Genomic DNA, 24,280 nt, shown 5'->3' on the forward strand with positions numbered 1-24,280 from the left:
ATATATGGATGGATGGATGGATGGATGGATACACAGGCATATTGATACATTTGTAAAGGAAAACCATTCTAAATAGGGAGCCTCTACGTGGTCGCACACTTTGCTAGAAATAGCAGCCAAGTCTTCCTGCAAATTAACATCTCCCCACCACACACATACATGTATCATTGGAATGCCTTCTTTCATAAGACTGCTGGCACAGGACTGACCTGTGATCAAAGACATTCCATCCTTTTCTAAAACGTTAAGTCGTGCTTTGATAGTCATTTGGCTGCTATTTCATTTAGTCTTCTGCTATATGCGTGGCCTAGTGTTAAGAATATTGGGCTCACGATCGTAAGATAATAGGTTCGATTCCTGGACAGGGTAGCTCATTGTGTGTTGAGCAAAGCACTTTAAATCACGCACTATCCTAGTGCTGGTGCAACTCCTACTCCTGGATGTTGTGCTGGATCAAGTGTAGGATGAACTAGAAGGTGTTGTATGTCTGCTCTTGACTGTATAGGCACCGAAAACAATTAGCGACAACGTGGGATTTGCTAACAAGTCATAACTTTCTTGTTAATGACAGCTGTGAATTTTTTTCTGTTTTTTTTTTTTAAACACACGCCCGCATGCGAATAAATACATATAAGCGCATAACACCAATGTTGTCCAGGCTGAAACAAAACACCTATGGACCATCGATAAGGCGTTTGCAAATCTAGTACCCAAGATACACTTTCAGCTTCGTACCTATTATTATTGGAATAACAGGATACATGCCAGTCTGCCTGGAGCGAAGTAGAACTGAACATGGGTTCTTGGAGAAAGAATGCAATTCTTTAATTCATAAACTAGAAAAGATCACAATATCTAGGAGAATAAAAATTTGAAGGACTTTTTTAAGATTGAAAGGATGTTGAACAAACCAAGATGCTTAACTACCAAGCAGGTCAGCGCTGGATTAACCATTAAGTAAAATAAGCACGTGCTTAGGGCATCAAGGGAAGAAGGAGGCACCATAAAAATGGTAAATGGTTTACGGCACAAAAGGAATCACTTTAAACTTTCTAAAATAACATTTGGGATGCCTTTATCTCTACTAAGTATAGATGCAAATGTATTACCAAAGATTAATTTTGAGGATCTGATCAAAGACTTCCCGATTCAAAAAGTAGGAGGAAACTTTTCAGATATACATAAAGTAGAAGTATACAAAAATGAATATTATTTTCCTTCTTACTGTTTTGTTTTGTTTTGAAAAATATATTATTTTACGGTTTGTTATCGTTTATATTTTGAATTACGAAGTGCTTAGGGCCTCGATGGGTCTTAATCCGGCCCTGAAGCAGGTGGGCAGTTAAAGTTAATTCTAAATTAAAAAGAGAACAAGAAAATATACATACATACATGTATGTATGTATGTATGTATGTATGTATGTTTTCTGTCTTTGAAATTTAAACAGCTGTTGCTGAAACGTGAACTCATTTCCTTCTTGATATGATGGGTTGTACTTTAGGAGAGGCTACTATTTCTGTCAATGTTGTTAATATCTCCTAGCTTGCATGTATATGTGCCCAGGCATAACTTTTTGCTGATATGTATGTCATTATTCCGTTTCATTTCAAGATTTCTTGGCAACAGAGAAAGAGCCGGTCTCATTGGAATTTCAACATCAACAACAGGGCATTTTTGCATGCATGCATGTATGTATGTATGTATGTATGTATGTATGTATGTATGCATGTATGTATGTATGTATGTATGCATGCATGTATGTATGTATATGTGCAGATTTGTATATTTTGTTTTATGTATGTCTTCTCATGCATATACTTGTATATCTAGACATACTCATACATATTTAAATGATAAACTTCTGGAAAGTTTTACAGTAATAGTTTTCGAATTAGCTTTCTCCTTTCTGGTTTTGAGAAGTCTAATTTCTCAAGATTGGTATTTAGGCAGTGTGTTACATATCCCAAGGCCCCAATAATTACTGGTATAAATCTGAACTTGTAATCTGGATAGAATTACTACAGATTTCTCTATAGTTCAGTGTAGGTATTCTCTTTTTCACTGATCTTCAGTTTTATGTTAACATCCTCTGGGCAGCTAATTTCTACAGCCGTACAGTTTCTCTTCTCTATTCCAAATCATTATATCAGGTCTGTTGGGCTTACATTTTATTAAGGTTTTCACTGGGACATTCCACCAGTATTCTTTTTTATTATGAGTGACCCTGGCTTCTACAATACTGTGGGTTCTTGCTTGTTTGTCCTCGCGGTTATTCATCCGATGGATTTCATTATAGAGTGTCCTAGCTACAACATCATGTCTCATCGGTAGATAATACGGTGATGACATTTTCGGACAACTGCTTATGATGTGGATATCTTCGGTCTGCATCAGTTGTCACACTTTACTGCTTTTCCTGCATCTCTATCCCTTTTGTGTATCAGGAATTGGTTGATATTTCCTGTTCTTCCTGGATTGCAAACGTATACCCTTCAAAGTGAGAGGTAGTAATCCGGTTATTGATCCATGATCGGCTGCTTTGATGATCAATGTTACTATCATCTCAGAGTTTTCAACTAACATGTCCATGCATAGTCTTCAGCTCATATATGCTCATCCTTTCTTCTGATGATGCATCGCGGTAGAATGCATGTGTGTATGTGTGTATGTATGTATGTATGTATGTATGTATGTATGTATGTACGTATGTATGTATATGTATGTATGTATGTATGTATGTATGTATACATGTATGTTCTCTTCCTCTTTTTAATATCAGAGTAAACTTTGACCGACAACGTACTTGGTAGCAAGGTTGTGAAGGAAAGTATCTTCTTTTAATCGTCATCTTTTAAATCTTAAGGCGTTACAGACTTTTATAGTCTCAGACATCGTGTAATCATTTGTAGTAAAATGAATTAAGGATTTGCGTTCTCTCCCCAAGATCCGAGGTTCAGTCGTACTTCGCTCCTCCAGACAGCCTGGTATGCATCCTGTTGCCTCAATAATATTAGGTATGAGGCTGAAAGAGTATCTTGGGTACTGGATTTGCAAACTACTTATGAACGGTCCATAGATGTCCTCTTTCTCTTGTATTTTTCTTCCCACATTCGGGTTCAGAGGACAGCTCATATCCAAAACAGAACATATCTTTTCTATGTACGTACGTATGTATATATTTATGCATGCATGTGTGCGTTTTTATGTATGTGTACGTGTGTATGTATGTTAATAATAATAATTGCTTACTGAGACGGCCATTTTATTCATAGATAGACAGACAGACAGACAGACAGATAGATAGATAGATAGATAGATAGATAGATAGATAGATAGATTGATAGATACATCGATAGATAGATAGATAGATAGATAGATAGATAGATAGATAGATAGATAGATAGATAGATAGATAAACAGAGAGAAAGAAAAAGAAAGAGAGAGTAGTATGTGTGAGTGAAAGAAAACATAAGTGAATGGTATAATTGTTCAGGTACTATTGTATTGTGTTACAAATAGATAACATGGTAATGTCCTTTAACGCTGCTACGTTTTCTCATATAGCAAAAATTATGTCAGACCCCCCAATATTGTATAGGAATTGAAGTTCATGCAGTGACACAACTACCCTATCTTTAAGAGGACCTGGTCGTGCGTGATTAGCGGTAAAGATGGAATATGTGTGTGACGCTACGACTGAAGAGAAATAACTTTGCAGCGGGATGACTATAGATTTGTGTGTGTGTGAGCACACACACACACACACACACACACACACACACATGAATATAATTACCTCCGGCTGATACAAAATTTTGACACAAGTCAGCAATTTCAAGGGAAAGATAAGTTGATCGCATGGATTTCCCCTCCAATCCCAGGGCTCAATTAGTACTTGATTTTTATCGAACCCGGAATGGTAAAGTCAGTCTTAGCAGAATTTGAACTCAGAACATAAAGAATGGGAAGAAATGCCGCTTAGCATTTTGTCCGATGCGCTAACAATTCAGCCAGCTCAACTATCTTTTATATTTTTTATAATAGACGCGAAATTCTGTCTGTCCGCCCGTCCGGGACCCCTGTATCTCAGCCTATATTTGCTCTACATAGACATATTTTACCTTTTTTTTGGAATCAGGATGATCCTGGGATTGAAAATCTGCCCTTCATTTGGTTCTTGAACATCCAGCATTGGGATCGGGTCTGGATGAGGATTTGTTATATGCTAACAATTGAAAATTCAAATTTTAAAAGACCTCCCAAAATTTGTGGACTTAAAGTTTCTCATTTAAATTGAATTTGAAGTAATACCAAAATTTGGTGAATTTAGAAAACATTTTCAATTCAGTTCATTTGAAACCAGATTCGAATTAGAGTGAGAGGTTTCGTGCTCGTGAGGTTTCGAAGTTCCGCGGAGTTTGTGAATTGAAGCGCTCGGAAGAAAATACTGAAGAACTCGAATTTTCGGCCAAATTGAACTTTTGACTCAAATCAGACTTTCGGCCCAAATCGGTTTTTCGGCTCAAATCGAACTTTCGGCTCAAACAGGACTTCGGCCCAAATTTGATCCAGATTAGACTTTCGGTCGGATCAGATTTTCAGCGGAGCCAATTTATTCAGAGATTTGGATGCTGGAAGATTAGCAGCTCAGCTACTGGATCTGGGAAATGAAAGCATTCAGCAAGACAATAATGGAGACATCACTTTTTCAAATGGCTGCGGCATTTTGGTCAAAACTTATCAAGGTATACCAAATATTAGACGCAATTGGCTTTGTGAAAAAGCCATACTTGCACCAAAGAATGAAACTGTCCAGGATGTCAAATGGAAACATGCAATCAATCAATACCGAGAAAAAAAAAAATTATTTCTCAATGGATACTGTTGTGGACCCCAATGACGCTGTGAATTATCCTACTAAGTTTCTTAACTCTTTAGATCATCCTGGAATGCCTTCTCACAAACTGACATCGAAAGGAGTTCCAATCATGCTTTTGAGAAATCTTCCAAAGCTGTGCAATGGAACCAGACTGATTGTCAGGCAAATGCATTCACGTCTTTTGGAAGCACCAATCCTCACTAGACAAGGAAAGGGAGAAAATAACATTCTTCCACTGCTTTAGGGACCAATTCTGTAGGTTTTTACTCCACTCTCAATGCTTTGCAACGTTTCTTTTTGAAAGTAGTGGTTTTTTGATTGCAGCCAGCACGTGAAATCCGGCTTTGTGCAGCTCCTGGCGAACAATTTCTGTGGAAACTGGGTTCTCAAGGTGGTCTGCAGAAATTTTGGGTGCTGTACTTTTGTGATCGTTTATAACAATTCGCGTAAAAATCCAACAGTCTCTGTCTGAAAGTTTTGGTTTTCTTCCGGAGTTTTGTTTCGACGAGGAGGTTTTTCCCTCTTTTTCAAAGGCTATCATTACTTTTGAGACAGTACTTCTTGATACACCAAACATTTCAGCTGTTTTCGTTACGCTAGCATCTGCCATACGAGCACCAACAACTTGACCTCTTTGAAAGTCCGATAGATCTGTCATTTTAATGAATTTTAGTTACCTTTTTCTGATGAAACCTGAAAAGAAACAGCAATTTTAGCAAAACCTTTTAAGCAACACTAATAATAAATAAATAAATAAAAACATAAAAATAAACAAGCTTTTGGTGGTTTTATAGATATTTCAAAATTATGATGTTATGATGCTAGGTGTTTCCATTATTTTGTCCAACCCCTGTATATATATTATATATACTAATATATACACACTAGCGTAGGTGGGGAGATGGCGGTACTTTTGGGTCTGCTATGAGCAAAATGTGTCTTTTGTGGGGTTAGGGTTAGGGTTAGGGCGGCAAACAGAAGGGCCGCTCCGGGCGGTACACACTCTAGCTACGCTAGTGTATATACACATATATTAACATATACACTAATATATTCACATAACATATACATGCACAGGTATATATTTATATATACTATCAGATAAAGGATCATGAAAAACTGTTTTCATATTGTAAGAGAAAAAATCTCAGATCTTTTTTAAGAAGTCTTGATAAGTTACTTTTCTTCTTTCTTTCTAAAACTTTTTCGCTTGTCGATATTATATTTAGATGTCAAGTACATTCATGCATAGTACATACTTACATACCCCCCCCCCACACGCACACGCTAATACACACACATGTTTGTATGCATGCATATATGTATGTATACATGCATATATGCATGCATGCATGTATGTGTATATATGTATATATATATATATATGTATATATATATATATATATATATATATATATATATATATATATATGTATGTAAACTGTTGGTATACCACAAAATGAACTTTGCTCCGGCTGCACCTCGGAAAGAGACTTTCCGAGGTGCAGATCCACGGTATCATAAGGCAAGCAGAGGCCTGGATATGTTTGTACTACAAGAGAGCTTTGTCGAGAATCTTGTTGCACTCTCGATGCTTCAGGGCTAAGTGTTGATTCATGACCATTCACGACCACCCGTAGAATGTTACAACTTAATCCGGCCTGCATTAAGTCTGAAGTTTTGGGTTTGCAATGTCAAGTTTCGATAATTAAATATCAAAATAACAATAAAATAAGTAGAGGACTGAAGTAGAACACTTCAAAATCCTGTACCTAATGGGAAGGGGAAGCGAACAGAAGTTGTAGTGGTGTCGGGCAAAAGTGTTCAAAAAATAAAAAGACTTTTGGAAATTCATTTCTTTTTCAGAATACTAAAAAGTGAAGGAAAATTTTACTCTTTTCTTTTCTCGTGAAATATGGGAAATTGAAGGAGAGCTGTTCCAAAAGTCCTTTAAAGTTAGTACTGGGGTCGATTTGATGGACTAAAAACGCTTTGAAGATGGTAACCTAGAATAATCGTAATCCGCTGACTGAAATTAGTGAACAAAAAGTAAATAAAGCATTTTTGAGGGGGGAGAGAGAGAGAGAGAGGTGGGACGGAGAGGGGAAGAGAAAGATCAATTGATTAATAGAGAAAAACGAAAAGAAAAGAAAAGTGAGAAGAGACAATCAATAATGAGAGTTGTTTCCCCTTATATTTTAAACAACACGAATTAGCATAACAACAACAAACAACAAAACGAAGGAACACAAATAAATAACAAGAGGAGGAGGAGAACAAGAAGTATTATGGGTGGGAGCCAAAGAGTTTTGATAGCAGCACGGTTCGCCTGGTTGGCTGACGACGGCTGGGCTTGAACTTATCACGTGGCTAAAGCCAGCATTACCTTTGTTTCCTTCTGTGCAGTCTGCAAAATGCTGCTGAAATTAACCCACTTCAGACTCGTCCACACTGTCTTCAAAGTAAGCATTTTCAAAATATTCTCTGTTGATTTTAGGCCACAAAGCTTACTGGTGGCACACAAGTTTCGGTTACTAAACTTTTACATGTGGGCCTGTTCGCACTGAACTGTTTAACTTTGTTGTTTTTATTTAGCTCCTTCCTCACATTTCATGAGCAGACCACAATTGAAGGCTTTTCCTACCGTGCCCACCCTGTCTTTTTTTTTTTTTGTGAGTGAGTTTGTTTTTCAAACAAGTCCTTCCTTTAATTAAGACGAAGAAATTTTAGCATCAGAGTAACGACTATTTAAGGCGACCTTGTCGATTGTTATCAATGCACACGAATATTTGTAAATAATTTATTCGGTAACATGAGAAAAAAGCGGAATATTATAGAAAATGAGATTAGCGATGTTGGGATGTGGAGGGTTGTAAGGATCTAGTATACCTTTCTCAATTATCGAAACATAAGTTGATGCTTCAAAGCATGTAAATCGTAGTACCACCCCTTTATTTTCGATAATTTTGTATAATTCGTATATTAGTATATTTAGTTATTTATGAATGTATATGTGACACAGTCCTGTTGCCCCTGTATAAAACTTAACATTGTAATTTGTAAGAAATTGCGATTTATTGAAATGAAACGTTATATAAGATGTCATGAAGTCGGGAAGGGCGAAAAAAAATGTTCTTTTTCTGTACCTTCGAAATCTTCCATGTTCAAAACATGATTCGAAGATTCGAATTAATTATTATGAATAAATAAAATTTCAAAAAGTTAAAAGTGGTTGCTACATAAATTCCTATTTTGGAACATTTTATTTATTCGTTTTGATAATACAGGAGAGCCAAGACCAGTTTTTACATTACCCATTACTTCAATTTCAAATTTCGCCGCTTTTCTTATTTTCCTTTTAATTGTTAAACAAAACAAAAACTTTTTTTCAATAATTATTCTTAAATACAAAATGTAATCTTGTATTTATCTTTCTTTTGGTGCATCTTTGTGTGTGTTTTTCTTCCTGGTAAATGAAATCTGTGTCCTTGTAATATTTGCGTGTTTTTCAAGGCTGTTTTATTATGCACGATAAACATTTTCAGAATACATTCGTAAGCAAAAATGATTTTGATAATTCGCTTGTCGTATGTTTTTTTTTTTTTAATATATATATATATTTCTTGATTTGATAAAAATTTTAAAAGAATAAATTTGAATCGTCTTTGTTTTGCCCCATTTCAAACCTAGATTCGGCTGCTATTTCTAACAGCTTGTATGACCATGTACAAGTTGTTTAGTCGTAGAACATTAATGAGAAGTGGTCCAGTTGGCGAAGGTAAAGAATACGTACACCCAGTGTTTAGGGTAAAGGTTTTTATTACGCCGAAAACTAGTGGTGTACGTATTCTTTACCTCCGCCGGTCCAGCCATGGCAATTCTCATCATTGTGCCCATAGTATGTATGTTCAGGTAGTAGAAAGGGATCTTTTTTAAAACGGGGGCCACATTTTTCATTAACGAAACACTTTGAAACTTGGAACACTGGTAGAATGTGTCATATAAAACATCTTTTTCTCTTAGTCTTCTTAAAAAAAAAGAAATCCCTAAGTTATTCCATGTTAAAGTTGTCGTATTTCTGTAATTTCAACCAATCACTGACGTCCATTCAGCCGATATACATTAAGTGCCGACTACATAAACAAACGATTCTGAAACAATTCTATCGGTGATAGGGTTAGGGTAAAACAGCAAATTTAAAAAGAAAAAAGCAAAACTAAGTCAGTGATTGGTTGAAATTATCGAAATAAGACAATTTTTTACATGAAATAAATTCGAATACAAAAATATTTTTCTGTTCTATAACACAAAATAGATAAGTATACGAAGTTTGAAAGTCTTTCGGTACCAAAAACACTACGTAAAACATTAATGAAAAATGTGACCCCCGTTTTAAAAAAGATCCGTAGAAAGTAATTCGAGTGAGACTTAGCTGTTATTTCTAGCCAATCAATCATACGGCCACATAGAAAGCCCGGTACTACTAAAGCAGCACGGTCCCGAACGCGCAGTCACGTGTCCGCACTAGCTAGTCGTGAGTGTTCGATCCTAACCCTAACCCTAAACACGTATTCATTTGCACGCGGGTTAGGGATAGGGTTAGGGTTAGGATCGACCACTCACGACTAGCTAGCGCGTTCGGGACCGTGCTGCTTTAGTAGTACCAGAAAGCCCTTTATTTCTTATTCCCGCGTGAGATGGCGAACTAGCAGAAGCGTGAGATGGCGAACTAGCAAAAGTGTGAGCATGCCGGAGAAAGTGCTTTGGGCATTTCGTCCGTCTTTACATTCTGAGTTCAAATTCCGTCGCTGTCTGCTTTGCCTTTCCTTTCGAGATCGGTATAAATGACTAGTCCCCTCCCATTAAATTCCAGGCCTTTAGTTATACTCAACGCTGGATTAACCATTTAGCGAAATAAGCACTGTTTTGGTCCTCACGTTGCTGAACATAGGCAAACTTCTTTTCTGCTACTCCCTTGGCTATATATACCTGTCTTCTAGCTTCCCTTCTGGCTAATTGATACAGTCCTCTGCTACCCCTACTCTTCCAGGGTTGTTTCTTTGCTCAAATGGCCCTGTCTACACCACCATATTACTCTAGGTCTGTAAGGGACTTTGCTCCAGATTTGGTCTGTGGCGCTTAGCAAGCTGTCTCGCAGGAATTCCCAGCTGCCTTATCTTTTTCCAGAATATTAGCTCATCAATATTTGGAATATGAGACATATCACAAAAAAACTACAAAGAATAACATGTTGAAAAACCCATTAGGATATAAAAAGTGAAAAGATTGCCTTCGACTTTTTTCTAGCCAAAAAGGGTTTTCTACATTATATTTTCATGCTATTCTTTCTAGCGTTATATGATGTACCTCAGGAGTACATCATATAACATTATTCAAAGAAAGAATTATTTCTCATTCCCCCAAAAGTTTATAAATTCTTATGAGGTCAACAATATATATTACCATAGTTTTAATGTCCATTTCCCCCTGTTTTTATGAATCAGGTCAAATTCATTGAGTTCCTCTCAAACATTTCCTTGCAAAATAGTATTTTCCCATGGCCAGATATGTTTCCATGAAAGATTGGAAATAAAAGACCCTACTTATGACTGGTGCACATTATCAAAACACATGTGCACATGTACATAGACTTGGGAATAGTGGGGTGCAGGCGTTGTAAGTGCATCCCCTAAAGATTTTGAACAAGTGCAGGCATGGCTGTGTGGTAAGAAGCTTGCTTCCCAACCACGTGGTTCTGGCAAGTGTCTTCTACTTTCACCTTACGTTGACCAAAGCTTTGTGAGTGAATTTGGTAGATGGAAACTAAAAGAAGCATGTTGTGTGTTTGTGTTTGTCCCTCACTTTCACTTGACCACTGGTGTTGTGTTAACGCACCTGTAACTTAACAGTTCAGTAAAAGAGAACAGTAAAATGTGAGGCACCCACGCCAGTGACATGTGCGAGGCACTCGGTACACTATGCAGTGGTTGGCATTAAGAAGGGCATCCTACCATAGGAAGCAAGCCAAAACAGACTGGGGCTTGGTGCCACTCTTTGGCTTGCCATTTCCAGTCAAACCATCTAACCCATGCTAGCATGGAAAACAGATGCTAAGTGCTGATGGTGTTGCTGTTTATGGAAGATGAGTGAAATGAAAATTGCTTTACTTGAAAAAACAGGTAAGGGTTTGCAAAAAGAAGGGCACACATACACATATGAGAACCAAAAATTAAAAAAACCCCGACACAGACATCCCTTTCTCGCATATATATTCATTTGCAGTCCCCTTCTACTCACATTGACCTTACATATACATGTATGCATATGAGACCCCACATGGTCTGTAAGCCTACTAGAAATAGCAACTAAGTTTCCCTCAGATATCACTACTTCAATAAAAAAAACAAGGACACGTTGGATGATGTATTGTATTCCCAGATACCCACTCCTAAAAGGATAAGATGTACCTGGCTACAACACCTTTGATCATCAGTTCTGACCTGGAACCAAATAACACGCACACCACCTGTGTTGTCTTTGTTTAACCCTTTAGCAATTAAAGGGCCATATCTAGCCCAAATATTCTACTTTATGTTCAAACTGGTCAGATCTGTCACTCTAAAATTAAACAAGCATGCTATTGAAATCTCAATGCTATGAAATAATGCTTGATTAATTCAAAACATTGCATTTAACAGTTATCTGAATAATAATGGAATTAAACAGATGTCTGTAGTTGTGTCATTATATTAATTAGATATAGGTTAATTCAGAACATACAGGGTTGGGTAGAGGTGGCTCCGTTATCAGTCTGGTTCACTCCTTGAATCAGATTTTTCTCTCAGAAAAAAAAAATAAAACCAACATATTGTGATTTAATCCTTTTCTTTCTCTGTCCTCATCCTCCTTGTTTTAAGTTGTTGACCTAAATTATAATTTCCATCACCTCATCCACCCACCTTAGTTTTTCGAAGCCAGAGTAAACCGCTGCGTCTTCTCTCAATCTGCTAAAAATAATCAAATTTCGCAAATCACACTTTTATAATTTAAGGAAAAGATATCTTTTGATAACATGTCCCTCTGTTCTCTTGCATGTAGGAAAATGGCTGTGTGGTTAAGAAGCTTGCTTCTCAACCATATAGTTTCAGGTTCAGTCCTTCAATGTGGAACCTAGGTAAGTGAATTTTACTGTAGCCTCAGGAGGACCAAATCTCTGAGTGGATATAGTGGAAAGACATTGAAAGAAGCTAATTGTGTGTGTGTGTACACCTTTGACATCATGTGCTGATTGTAAATGAGCCTCGGTATCATAGAAGTGATGTCTGTTTCTGGCCTTCCATGAAAAACCTATTTGGCTGCAGTAAATCTGCCTCAACAAATTCCATCTGACTCGTGCAAGTATGAAAAAGTGGTATTAATGATGATGAGGACTGTGGTAAGAAGTTATTTCTGAATCACATGGTTCTGGTTTCAGTTCCTCTGTGTGGCAGCTTGGGCAAATATTTTCTACTATAGCCTTAGACTAACCAATGTCTTTAGGGGATTTGGTAGATGGAAACTGACAGAAACCTATTGTGTGTGTATATATCATCATCATCATCGTTTAACGTCTGCTTTCCATGCTAGCATGGGTTGGACGATTTGACTGAGGACTGGTGAACCAGGTGGCTACACCAGGCTCCAATCTGATTTGGCAGAGTTTCTACAGCTGGATGCCCTTCCTAACGCCAACCACTCTGAGAGTGTAGTGGGTACTTTTACGTGCCACCGGCATGAGGGCCAGTCGCACAGTACTGGCAACGGTCACGCTCAAAATGGTGGCATGGGTTGGATGTGAATTTGAAAGCAAATTCACTCTTGGAAGTAAATTTGAAGAAAGATATAATATTATGGTTGATATCCACCCCACTACCACCACAGTTGGAACTGTTGTTGCTGTTACAGTTATTTATTCATTGGTCAGTCCTTACTGAGCAGGGTTGTGGTTAAGCATGACCAACTCTGACCATTCCATTTTTTAAATTTTATTAATGACCTCTTTTGATATGGTAGATTCTGGTTTGAGGAAGATTTTGCTGCTATTTCTAACTTTGTGAATGTCTGCACAGAGGCCTGCTCCTTCGTGGGTCTGAATTTCTGTGTATTTATCTGTACTGTTTAACTCCCAGATCAGCCCTAATTGAGCCAGAGGTTTAACCATCCATTTTTAGAGGTACAATGTTATTTGTAATTTGAGGGAACTTACTTGCTGTTTTTAGCAGTTCAGGTAACTACAAAGAGCAAGCAAGAGCAGCCCTTCTTGAGAAGTGGGTTACATGAGACAGCTCATCATCAGGCAGGTTGCACTATTAAAAACATTCAAGATAATTTTTTATTAGGTGTGCTATTCAGAAAGACCCATGGATCAGTTTGTCCATGACTAGTGTACAGGCTCCCTGCTTGTGTTGTCATGGTTACATATACAGAGTGATGGACATTTCTCATCCAATGTCCTAACAATTTCACCAATCTTGGGCTTTAGTTTATTACAAGCCCAAAAGGATGAAGGGCAAAGTTAACTTTGACTGGAATTGAACTCCGTTCAGTGAGAATTGAAACCAATGCCACATGGTATTTTGTGTTGTGTTCTAGTAATCACTGTCTTGTATGTTTATTTAATTGATCAGCACAATGGCATGTTGCTGAAGTAATTAGCTGTCACAGCTGGATATCTCTTCCTGTTGCTAACATGAAACAATGAATTGCTAACTCAACAATGAAATTGCAACTTAGCCTGTTACTGTCTGACTTGCAAACTAGAGTGAACAGTTTTGTGTTTACTTTCAGATGGTGTCCTAAAACTTGTGCTTTAGTCATTTTGATACCAACTCACCTGGTTCTGTGATACAACTTTTCTGTTTCAAAGTCATCTCAATTAAAACGTTCTATAAAAATGTTATACTCATCTATGTTCCAAGCATCACTTTGATAATGACAGTTGTTTTATTAAATTCTTTATTTTGAAATTAATAGAAATAAAAGCAGTGTTTTTCTGCATGAAGATGGTTACAAAAGGGTTCAAGTGATCTTAATTAAAATCTTCCATCAAAATTTCATGTTAATTTATTTTCTAAACACTAGCCTAAGAATGACAGTTATTTTACTAAGTTCTTCATTTTTCAAAATTATTTTAAACAAAAATAGTATTTTCTACAAAAATTTTGTAACAAGTGGGTTAAGACAGGAATAAGCTGATGTCAAAACAATTTAAGTGATCTAAATTAAAACCTATCAAAATCTCATTAATTTATGTTCCAAATACCAGCTTCATTAAGGCAGTTATTTACTAAATTTCCTTTATTTTCTAAATTAAAATAAAGGCAATGTATTTTTAAATAGAAATATGGTAATGAAAGAGTTAATATACATGTCTTCACTACTTCAACTCCAGAGAAAATTTGCATATTTTTGATTCTATTGGTTTTACAGCTGAACGCCTTTACCTCTTGTGAACCACTCAGTTGTAAGATGTGGGACAACTATTTTGTCAGGCCGACAAGTTAGCAGTGTTACATCTCTTGCCCAAGATCATAATATATCAGATATAACTGCCATGTTATTAGGTGATTATTAGGTGTGTAAAAGTAGTGAGCAGGCAGAATCATTAGCATGCCAGGCAAAATGCTTAGTGGCATTCCATCCATCTTTACGTTCTGAGTTCAAATTCCACTGAGTTTCACTTTGCCTTTCATCTTTTCAGGGTCAATAAAATAAATGCAATTTGAGCATTGGGGGTCAATGTAATTAACTTACCCCCTCTCCCGAAGTTGTTGGCCTTGTGTCAAAATTTGAAACCATTTTTGTTTATTACCCACAGGAGGCTAAACATAGAGAGGACAAACAAGGACAGACAAAGCAATTAAGTTGATTACATTGACCCCAGTGCCTAACTGGTACTTATTTAATCAAACTTGAAAGGATGAAATGCAAAATTGACCTCAGCATAATTTGAACTCAGAACATAATGGCAGCCAAAATGCTGCTAAGCATTCTGGCTAACGATTCTGCCAGCTCGCTGCCTTATTTGAAACCATTGCTACATGTCTAGTGTAATGGTAAGTGTTAGGTTAATATGCACAAGATTGTGAGCTGAATTCCTGGAATAGGCGGGATATATTCTGTCCTTGAGCAAGATATATTACTTCATATTGCTCCAGGTTAATCATATGAAAATGAATGCCAGCCCCATTACTGGTGCAGCCCTGTCTCTCTCCAGTTGTAACTTCCTCAATATTCTTCTGAGTCAAGGAGTGGCAGGGTTGAGAAGGTGATCCATTGATCAGCTAAGTGTCTTTATTGGTCAGTTCACATTCTGTTGATTTATGTTACTATTGTTTACACCATTCCACTTTATTGTCTTTTAATAATTGTTCTCTCATTGTAGCAACTTCTCCCTCCCTCTGCTGCCACCATCACCAAAGTTGGTCAGCATCGGACAATATGGACTGGTCAGGAAGAACTGAAAGATGTTGACCCTGAGATGCATGACCTGTTACAGAAGGAGAAAAGCCGACAAATTTATGGATTAGAATTAATTGCTTCAGAAGTTTGTATATTTATCCATATTTCATTGTAATTGGGTTCTCCCCTCACTGCTATGACTCCCTCCCTTCATGCACTGTCTACATCCTCCTCCACCATCTCTCCTATCCTCCCACCATCAGCATCTTTACTACTCCTGCTATTTGTTGCCCACCACTCTTCTGTGCTCCTCATCCCCAGCTTTTCTTATCCTCCCTTCATCCATTTTCGTAGTCTGCTCCTCTCCCCTTTCACCTTCTCATACAATCTCACAAACCACCCACACATCAACTGCTGCTCAGCTTGTGTCTTGTGGGGGTGGGGGGTCCCTGGACATCTTAATTACCATTATCTATGTGTGCAACTCCTACTAATCATTTTTTTTTCGGTTCTCCCTGCCCTTTTTTTTTTTCATACTAGATGGGAGTAGCCGTGAACCTGCTCTGCCTGCCCTCACTCCCTAGCATGATTCTGACCCCCTGCTACACAGACACCTACCCCGAGCCAGTAGTCCTGTGAACAGCATGGTGATCTCAATAGTGCAGGTGGCACGAAAAACACCCAGTCCTTGTTGTAAAGTGGTTGGCCTTGAGAAAAGCATTCAGCCATAAAAACAATGCCAAAGCAGACACTGGTGCTATATGCAGTCCTTGGACACCTCAGTTCCTGTCAAACCATCCAACCCATGCAAGCATGGAAAGGGTGAAAGGGTAACCCCCTTCAGTCATGAATGACCATGGGATTGCATCTAGAAAGTTCCCCTCTGGGGCATAAGTCCAGGCAAGGTTGTTTATGGAAAGCCAGCAGTCACCCATGCATACCAGCCTCCCCTCTCCACACCACCGATGTTATCCAAAGGAAGGGCAAAGGGGTCAGTACAGCTTGGCACATGTGATGTCGCAACTCATTTCTACAGCTGAGTGAACTGGAGCAACATGAAATAAAGTGTCTTGCTCAAGAACACAACATGCAGCCTGGTCCGGGAATCGAACTCACAACCTCGATGTGCCTTCACTTGCATGGAACAGTGTTACATGATGATGATGATATATAAAGAGAAGAGTATCATGACAGTCATTTGAGAGTTAGACAAAATGCCTTGTATTTCTTCCAGTTCTTTATAGTCTAAGTTCAAATCTTGTTGAGGTCAACTTTATCTGTCAATCATCTGGATCTCTTTGATTACTATTTTATTCTGGTGGACCCCCATAATCATTCTATGTTTAAAAACTAGTTTTACAGAAACTTTTTTCAAAATTCCTATTTTATTTTTCACACATTAACTTGTGTAGGTTGAACTATGTAAAATTAGAGAAAGGAACTTGTTTCTTGCAATACATACCAACATATCTAAAGTAAATCTTTTTTCAGGGGCCCTTAAAATGTCATTGTGGATCCCCGATTTACTACTTTGTTGTGTGGACCCCCAAGAATCTTATATGGACCCTGGTTGAGAACCACTGCCTTATATCAAAATTTCATGATAATTTATGTCCCAAAAACCAGCTTTATAATGAGTTATTTTACTGAATTCTTAATTATTTTCAAAATTGATTGAAACAGAAACTGTAGTTCATCAGAAATGTGGTAACAAATGAGTTAATATCCTTGTTTTTACCGTTTCTTCTGTAGAACTTTGCAAGTAGAGCTGTGATTGATGTTACAGGCTCATGCCTCACCAATAAGTATTCTGAAGGCTACCCAGGGGCACGGTGAGTATTTTTTTGTTGTTTATCACCCTACTCCCTGCTGACCCATCAAAGATATTCCACCCATGAACAATCAGTCATTACTCATATGTATATCTCGGACCACAGTATCTGACGTACATTTTATTTATTTTAAAGGTGGTGGGATGTGATTTGAGGGGGTTTTGCTGCTATATTTAGTACGAAAATGGTGCGAGACAAATATTTTGAGAAGATTACATCATTTCAACTAGTTAAATCAAATCAATGAAGATAAAAACACCAACATCGTTTTAACATACACTTTTCCAAACTTGCAGAGGTTAGAGTTTATGGAGGCATATTATTTCTCCTTGGCCAGATATGTTTCTGCAGAATATCGGAAATGAGGACAGCTGTCTAAAGAAGTGCCGATCTCTGTGGAGGGAACCTGTAGTAGAGGTAGACCCAGGAAGACATGGGAGGAGGTGGTGAAGAATGATCTTTAGAATTTTGGGCCTCACAGAGGCAATGTCTAGTGTTTGAGAAGACCTGTCAAGCCAAGTGAAATCATAGTCTTGGCTGATGCTGTTGTCATGTAATGGGAACCTGTACCAGTGTCGGCTATATGGAGGCAAAGTGGCACACGAAAAGCTCCTTTTGAGTGTTGGGCCTCACAGAGGCAATGACCAAGACTATGTTGAGCCTGAGAAGACCCTTCAAGCCAAGTAAAATCACAGTGGTGGCAGATACTGGTGTCATGAAAATGGCATCTGTGCCAGTGGCACGTAAAAGCACCTGTAACACTCTCAGTCATTGGCATCCAGCTGTAGAAACCCTGCCAAATCAGACTGGATCCTGGTGCAGCCTTGCAGCTTGCCAGCCCTGGTCAGACCATCCCACCCATGCCAGCAGGGACAGTGGACACTAAATGATGATCATACTGATTGTGTAACAGCATATTCATTTACAACAATCACGCAATGTCAAAGCAGGTACACATGCACTCACACATGAGTTCTTTCAATTTCTTTTCACCAGATCTTCTCACAAGGCGTTGGTTGGCCCGGAGGTATTGTGGAAGACACTTGCCCAAGGTGCCATGCAAAGGGACTGAGCTTGGAACCATGTCGTTGGCAAGCATGCTTCTTAACCATACAGCCATGCCTGCATCTATAATGAGGATGAATAATAATAATAATAATAATAATCCAGCTGTAGAGGTCATGCCAAAACATACAATGGGGCCTGGTACAGCTTCCAACTTTGCCAGCTCCTGCAAACCATCCAACCCATGCCAGCATGGAAAACTAACATTAAATGATGATGATAATCTCCAAATATATATTGTATTTGTTTATCTAAGATAAGAATATTTTTATCTATTAACTGTAATTTAATATTTCTTAAATCTGTTGTTATTCATCTTTCCTGTCCTTCGTTGGCCCTTATCATTTAGACACACACACACACACACACACACACACACTCTCTCTGCCCTACATCAGCTCTTATGAGTACATGAGTACCCCACTATTTCTCATTGACCTCATTTATTAGCTGATACTACTTATCTATTTCTGCTGCCATCTCTGTCTTCAATTTAACTCTAACTTGTCTTCTGTCTCATATTCTTTTTCTCTTCCACTGCCTTCTTTGGTCAAGTAAAATGATTGACATCTTCATTTGCAATGTCTTTTCTATTCATTTATAGTCAGTATTTGAATGGGTTTATCACTCCTATTACAGCTACCAGTATCTACTGCAACTACCAATACCAACTATTAGAACCATTAATACAATTAAAACCATCAATTCTAACTGTTATAGCTATCAGTTAATCACCCCCATATTATTATAATGACCAGTACTATTATGTTATCTAATACTCTTAGAGCCAGAAATACTGTAATAGTCGTCAGGTGTCGCTAAGTGCAGGCATGTAATGTGGTTACTAAGTTTGCTTTCCAACCATATAGTTTTGGGTTCAGTCCTACTGTGTGGCACCTTGTGAAAATGTCTTCTACCATAGCCACAGAGAAGTTTCAAGTGTGGAAGCAAGGTCTAGAATCAAATGGCCTTAGTCAATCTAGCAAAAGCCAAAGCCTTAGTAAGTAGAAAGGCAGACAAATCACAAATCCCTTCAGGTAGATGGCCCTATTTGATCTGTAGAAAAGGTGTAGGTAGAAACTCCATAAGATGTACCTGGTGTAAGCTATGGACACATAAAAGGTGCAGCAATATCAGAGGAAGGTTAACTAGGAAGATAGTTTTTGTGTGTGGCAGATGTACAGGGGCAATAAACACTGAAAATGTGCAGAAAACAGCTTCCGTCACATGTCAGGGGAAGAAACTAGTAGTTGATAGCTTGTGTTACCTAGCGGGGTGGATACAAGAATAAGAATATCCTGGGCAAAGTTCAGAGCGCTCCTTCCTCAGAGTGAAAGGTCGATTGTATGATGCATGATGCAGTGAAACATGGGCTGTGACTGCTGAGGACATGCATAGGCTTGAAAGAAATGATGCCATTATACTCTGCTAGGTAATGTCAGTGTGCATACACAAGAGTGTAAGCGCCCTGAGAGAAAAGTGAAATATCAGATGTGGTGTGCAAGAGAGATGACTGTGCTGGTATGGTCATGTGTTGCATATGGATGAGGACTGCTGTGTGAAGAAGTGTTACACCCTAACTGTGGAGGGAACCCATGGAAGAAAGACCTGGGATGAGGTGGTTAAACACAACCTTCAAATGTTGGGCCTAACAGATGCAAGGACAAGTGACCGAAACGCATTTTGTTTGGGCCCCTTCTTTCTCACTTTGACTCATCATCCCATAGCATAAATCCACCCCACTCACTACTGTATCCTCTCTGTCAAAAAATATCTCAATCTTGCAAGCTACATGGTTACCTCAGTAGTGCTGGTGCCATGAAAAAGCCCCTATACATACTGTAATTTAGTTAGCATTAGACAGGGCATCAAGCCATAGAAACTATGCATTGCAGTAGTGCTAATCCTGTTATATGTCAAAGACTAACATTACTTAATGATTTTTTTTCTTTTTTTTTTTTTTAAGGCACAAAGTAAAATTTGACTGCTGTTTCTAGTCGGTTGATTAACATCATAAGAGGCTCTTTGTTGGTTGGTTACAGATTGGATATACTGGATGTTGTTGTCGTGGTGGTGAATAATTACCTGTGTTAATGAAATTAAAATATTGATGTCTTTGCAGATATTATGGAGGAAATATTTACATTGACCAAATTGAGCGTTTATGTCAGAAGAGGGCCCTGGAATGTTTCCGAGCTGATCCAGAACGATGGGGTGTGAATGTACAACCATATTCGGGGAGCCCAGCTAACATGGCTGTGTATACTGCTGTTTTAAATCCCCATGATCGAATCATGGGACAAGATTTACCGGATGGAGGACAGTATGTAATTTTTTTCCCCAATTTTTACTGTTTGTTTATTTTGGTGAGATTCTGCTTTCAGCATCCCATATAACCCCTTCTAACGTTTTCGTTTTTTGGAATTTTCAGAAAATTTTTGCGAATTTGAAGTGTGTGTATCTGTGTACATATATTTGCGTGTGTATCTGTGTACCCATATGTTTGCGTGTGTACTTGTGTACATATGCTTGCGTGTGTATTCGTGTGCATATGTTTATGTGTGTATTTGTGCATGTATGTTTGCGTGTGTGTTTGTGCACGTATGTACACACATACACAAACAAATATTGTATTTTTGTATTTGTGTACATTTATGTACGTGTGTGTGTGTGTGTGTGTGTGTGTGTGTGTGTGTGTAGACTAGTTTGTATTTCCCCTTGTCTTTTCATGTGTTCATTGACTGTAAACAGCGATACATGTAGTGTCCTTTGTTTGCAATCAACTGCATAAAGCATGTATGAGTTTCTTGATATGTTGCATAGTCTTTGTAGACAAAAGGTCCATTCAAATGGTGTAGCCTGTTTCCACCTCATTATGTAACTAGGTCCAGGCTCTTTATTATTCCATAAACCAGGTGATTATTACCTTGTTTGGAAACAGGTGAGGGTTGTGTGTTTACATATGATGGTTTTCCACTAGTTTGCGTCTACCAAATTCACACAATTCATTTTCCAGTCTGGGGCTATAATAAAGACACCTGGGTGCTGTGCAATGGAACTGAACCTGAAGCCACAAGATTCCAAAGCAAACTGCTTCCCCACAGTCAAACCTCTATATTTGTATTAAAAAAAAAAATACGTCTTCCTTGCTGTGTTGAAATATCTGTTTAATTTCTTCCTTTCTTTCCTTGATCCATCAGATTAATCCAGAACCTCTGGTGAATTCTATGACAAATGGGATGTTGCTCATGGAATTTTTATGGAAGAATACAAAATGGAGTTTCCTGATGTCTTCTTACAAAACCTCATTTTGCAGGTTTTAGCCAATTCTTACAAAGTGAGAAAGAAGAATTGATCCTAATACACGATTGGTATTACCTTTAGTGATCTCAAAGGATGGAAAGCAAAGTTGACTCCAGCAAAATTAGAGCCCTTTAGAACTAGAATTATTACCACAAGGGACTTTATCACTCTTGGCTAATTTTCTGATTTTTCAGTATCCCACTAAATCACGACATTGTTGTTTAACCTTGGTCAGCCATAATCCAGCAGATCTGTGATCAAATGTGTACCAACAATGACTGACCCATTTTTATCTTTGCATGTTACTTTAGGGAGTTCTGGCTGCTATTTCTTGTTGGTTGACTTATCTAGTGATTCTCATGTTAGTTCATATTATTTTGAAGCTTTGGATTTATATTTTGGCTTAGATTGCAGCTGTCTTGTAATTTCACGGCAGCCATCGCAAAGTATTTTAATCCTTTTCTTACTATGTTTCTAGTGAAATACACTGTCTTTTGTTTCGGTTAACTTTGAAAATAAAGAATAGCACAGTAAAGTAACTTTGTCATTATTTATCTGGTGTTGGGAACTTCAACATGAAATTTTAATGGAAGGTTTTAATTTAGATCACTTTAAAATGGGAAGTTTGCATTGTAGATCCAGGGGCAGTCTCAGGCATATCAAAAAAGGTTAAAATATGTCAGAACTGAATAATAGTTATAGTTACGCGGTGGTGACAAGAAGAACATTTGGTAGTAAAAATCCAGCCATGAGTTATCTCTCCTATCTCATTTAAGCCGTGTTAGCATGGAAAACGGTGTTCAACTAACAAATGAATTTGGTTATTTGATGGTTTATAGATTCATGTTCAGTGCAGCTCCTCAGCATTTGTAGTGAAATATGTTCATTATTCTACTGAATTCTTCAGGTTTTCAATTCTTCTTAAGATTTTTTTTTTTTTTTTTTTTTTTTTTTTTTTTGTATGTTTCTTTCAGTTTGACACATGGCTTTATGACTGACACCAAAAGAATCTCTGCTACATCCATTTTCTTTGAATCAATGCCTTACAAGATCAATGTGAGTGTCATAGAATATCTTTAAGGATTTATCTCCCTTACCTTCATTGCTGTCTCACTTTAAATTCCTAAATGTCAGATTTTAAAGCAGTGGTTTTCACTCTTACCTCTGTAAGGTTTACTAGATATCGTCTATAAAAGTTACTGGTGCACTGTATTTCACATGGAAAGAAAATGCTGTGTTTTAGAGATAAATATATGGGAAACTACTGAACTATAACTAAGCTTGTTTTATTAATCACTAGCAATGCATCCCAGTGTTGCCTGAGTGTTATTACCAACAACAACATTGTATTTGGAGAGATTTATGCAGTAGTGATACGATGAAGTTGTAATAGAATGACCGTTCGAACGAAAGGACAATGGCGACATGACGGAAAAGGCTCCTTTTAACGCGTCGTACAGTTGAACACAAAACATATATAACGTAGATGGCTCGTCGTGAAAGATGATGCGAGCCAAGTGCCAGTAAAGGAACAGAGAAGGACAGACAACCATTATGTATATAAAGAGAGTAAGTTTATTAACGTAGTGTCTGTGTGTGTGTGCATGCGGTATATATAATTAATACAATACATAAGTCAGGCCTTCGTGTACAAGAGTATGTGTACAACAATATGAAATGACGGACTGTCGTATAAGCAATAGTGTGTGTACAATATGTGTGCGTGAGAGAGAGAAACACAGAATATAAAAAGTGTGTCTGTAACATAGACTGTAAAAGTCCTAAACATTGAGATAGAGAAATACCAGTTTGTATAAGAGTTACACAAGGAGATAGAATGTTCATACGCAGGAAGTTGTGGTCGAGAGAGCAGAGCTGTGGTGTCACATGTTGTGTGTGTTGAGCGTTGATGCTGTGACCTGCTACCTGGTACAGAATATTCTCACAGTTTGTTCTAGCTGTTATACTTCGTGGATGGAAATAATCCACTCAAACAGTGTTGAGATGAAACCGCGTTTGTTGATGTTGGTGTGTACTCTGTTGGTGGTGTTGCTGGCGACGTCATTGTGGTAGACAGTACATTGGTGGTGATGACGTCGTTGCTGGAAACTGGCTGGAGCTGTGTTCTGTATGTGGTCAGCGACCAGACCTGTGAGAGGTCTGAAATCGAAGACGACTGGCGGGTTCAAACAGGCTTATTTATAGAGGAAATAGGGCTCCAGGAAACATGAGCTCAATTCCCTAACCATTAAGCCACATGCCTTCGTGATGTATGGACTTCTATATATATATATATATATATATATATATATATATCTGGCAATACACTTTGATTATGTGACTTTGAGATGAAAGAAAATTTTTCTTTTCCCAATTCTTTTTTCAGATCCTATAAGTGTGTTAAAAAAGCTGACATCCGATCTAATAATGCCATCTCTTTTCCTTCTTTATCTTTCAGCCATCAACAGGACTTGTAGACTATGACAAACTCCACGAACATGCCAAACTATTCCGACCGCGTCTCATTATAGCTGGGACATCTGCTTACTCTCGTCTATTGGATTACAAGCGTTTCAGAGAGGTCAGACATTTTCACTTTTAAATTTCTTGACATTTCATATTTTTCCAAAGTTTGTGTCCCCACCTCCCCTTGCTTCCTGTCCTCATCTTCTTCCTGCTCTCTTTCCTTTTTCCCTTTATTCTCATCCTCTTTCTCTTTATCCTCTTCTCTTCCCTCATCCCCTTCATCTCCTTTCCCTC

General features: G+C 37.9%; 1 protein-coding gene across 2 annotated transcripts in view; it reads left to right on the forward strand.

Moving 5' to 3' along the window:
• The window catches only part of LOC106879889 (serine hydroxymethyltransferase, mitochondrial), a 35,365-nt gene that overhangs the window by 3,500 nt on the left and 7,585 nt on the right, over positions 1-24,280 (forward strand). Inside the window, exons 1-6 of one of the 2 annotated variants that reach the window (XM_014929624.2) lie at positions 7,117-7,342; positions 15,304-15,465; positions 17,073-17,152; positions 20,340-20,540; positions 22,495-22,576; positions 23,979-24,101. In XM_014929624.2, coding sequence (XP_014785110.1) covers positions 7,295-7,342; positions 15,304-15,465; positions 17,073-17,152; positions 20,340-20,540; positions 22,495-22,576; positions 23,979-24,101 — 696 coding nt within the window. In that variant the 5' untranslated portion in view covers positions 7,117-7,294. Of the gene's footprint in view, positions 1-7,116; positions 7,343-15,303; positions 15,466-17,072; positions 17,153-20,339; positions 20,541-22,494; positions 22,577-23,978; positions 24,102-24,280 lie in introns of those variants that run through there. The other variant, XM_052974151.1, reaches the window with a different exon arrangement.

The sequence above is a fragment of the Octopus bimaculoides genome, chromosome 17 (assembly GCF_001194135.2).
Source record: "Octopus bimaculoides isolate UCB-OBI-ISO-001 chromosome 17, ASM119413v2, whole genome shotgun sequence".
Classification (NCBI taxonomy): Eukaryota; Metazoa; Mollusca; class Cephalopoda; order Octopoda; family Octopodidae; genus Octopus; species Octopus bimaculoides.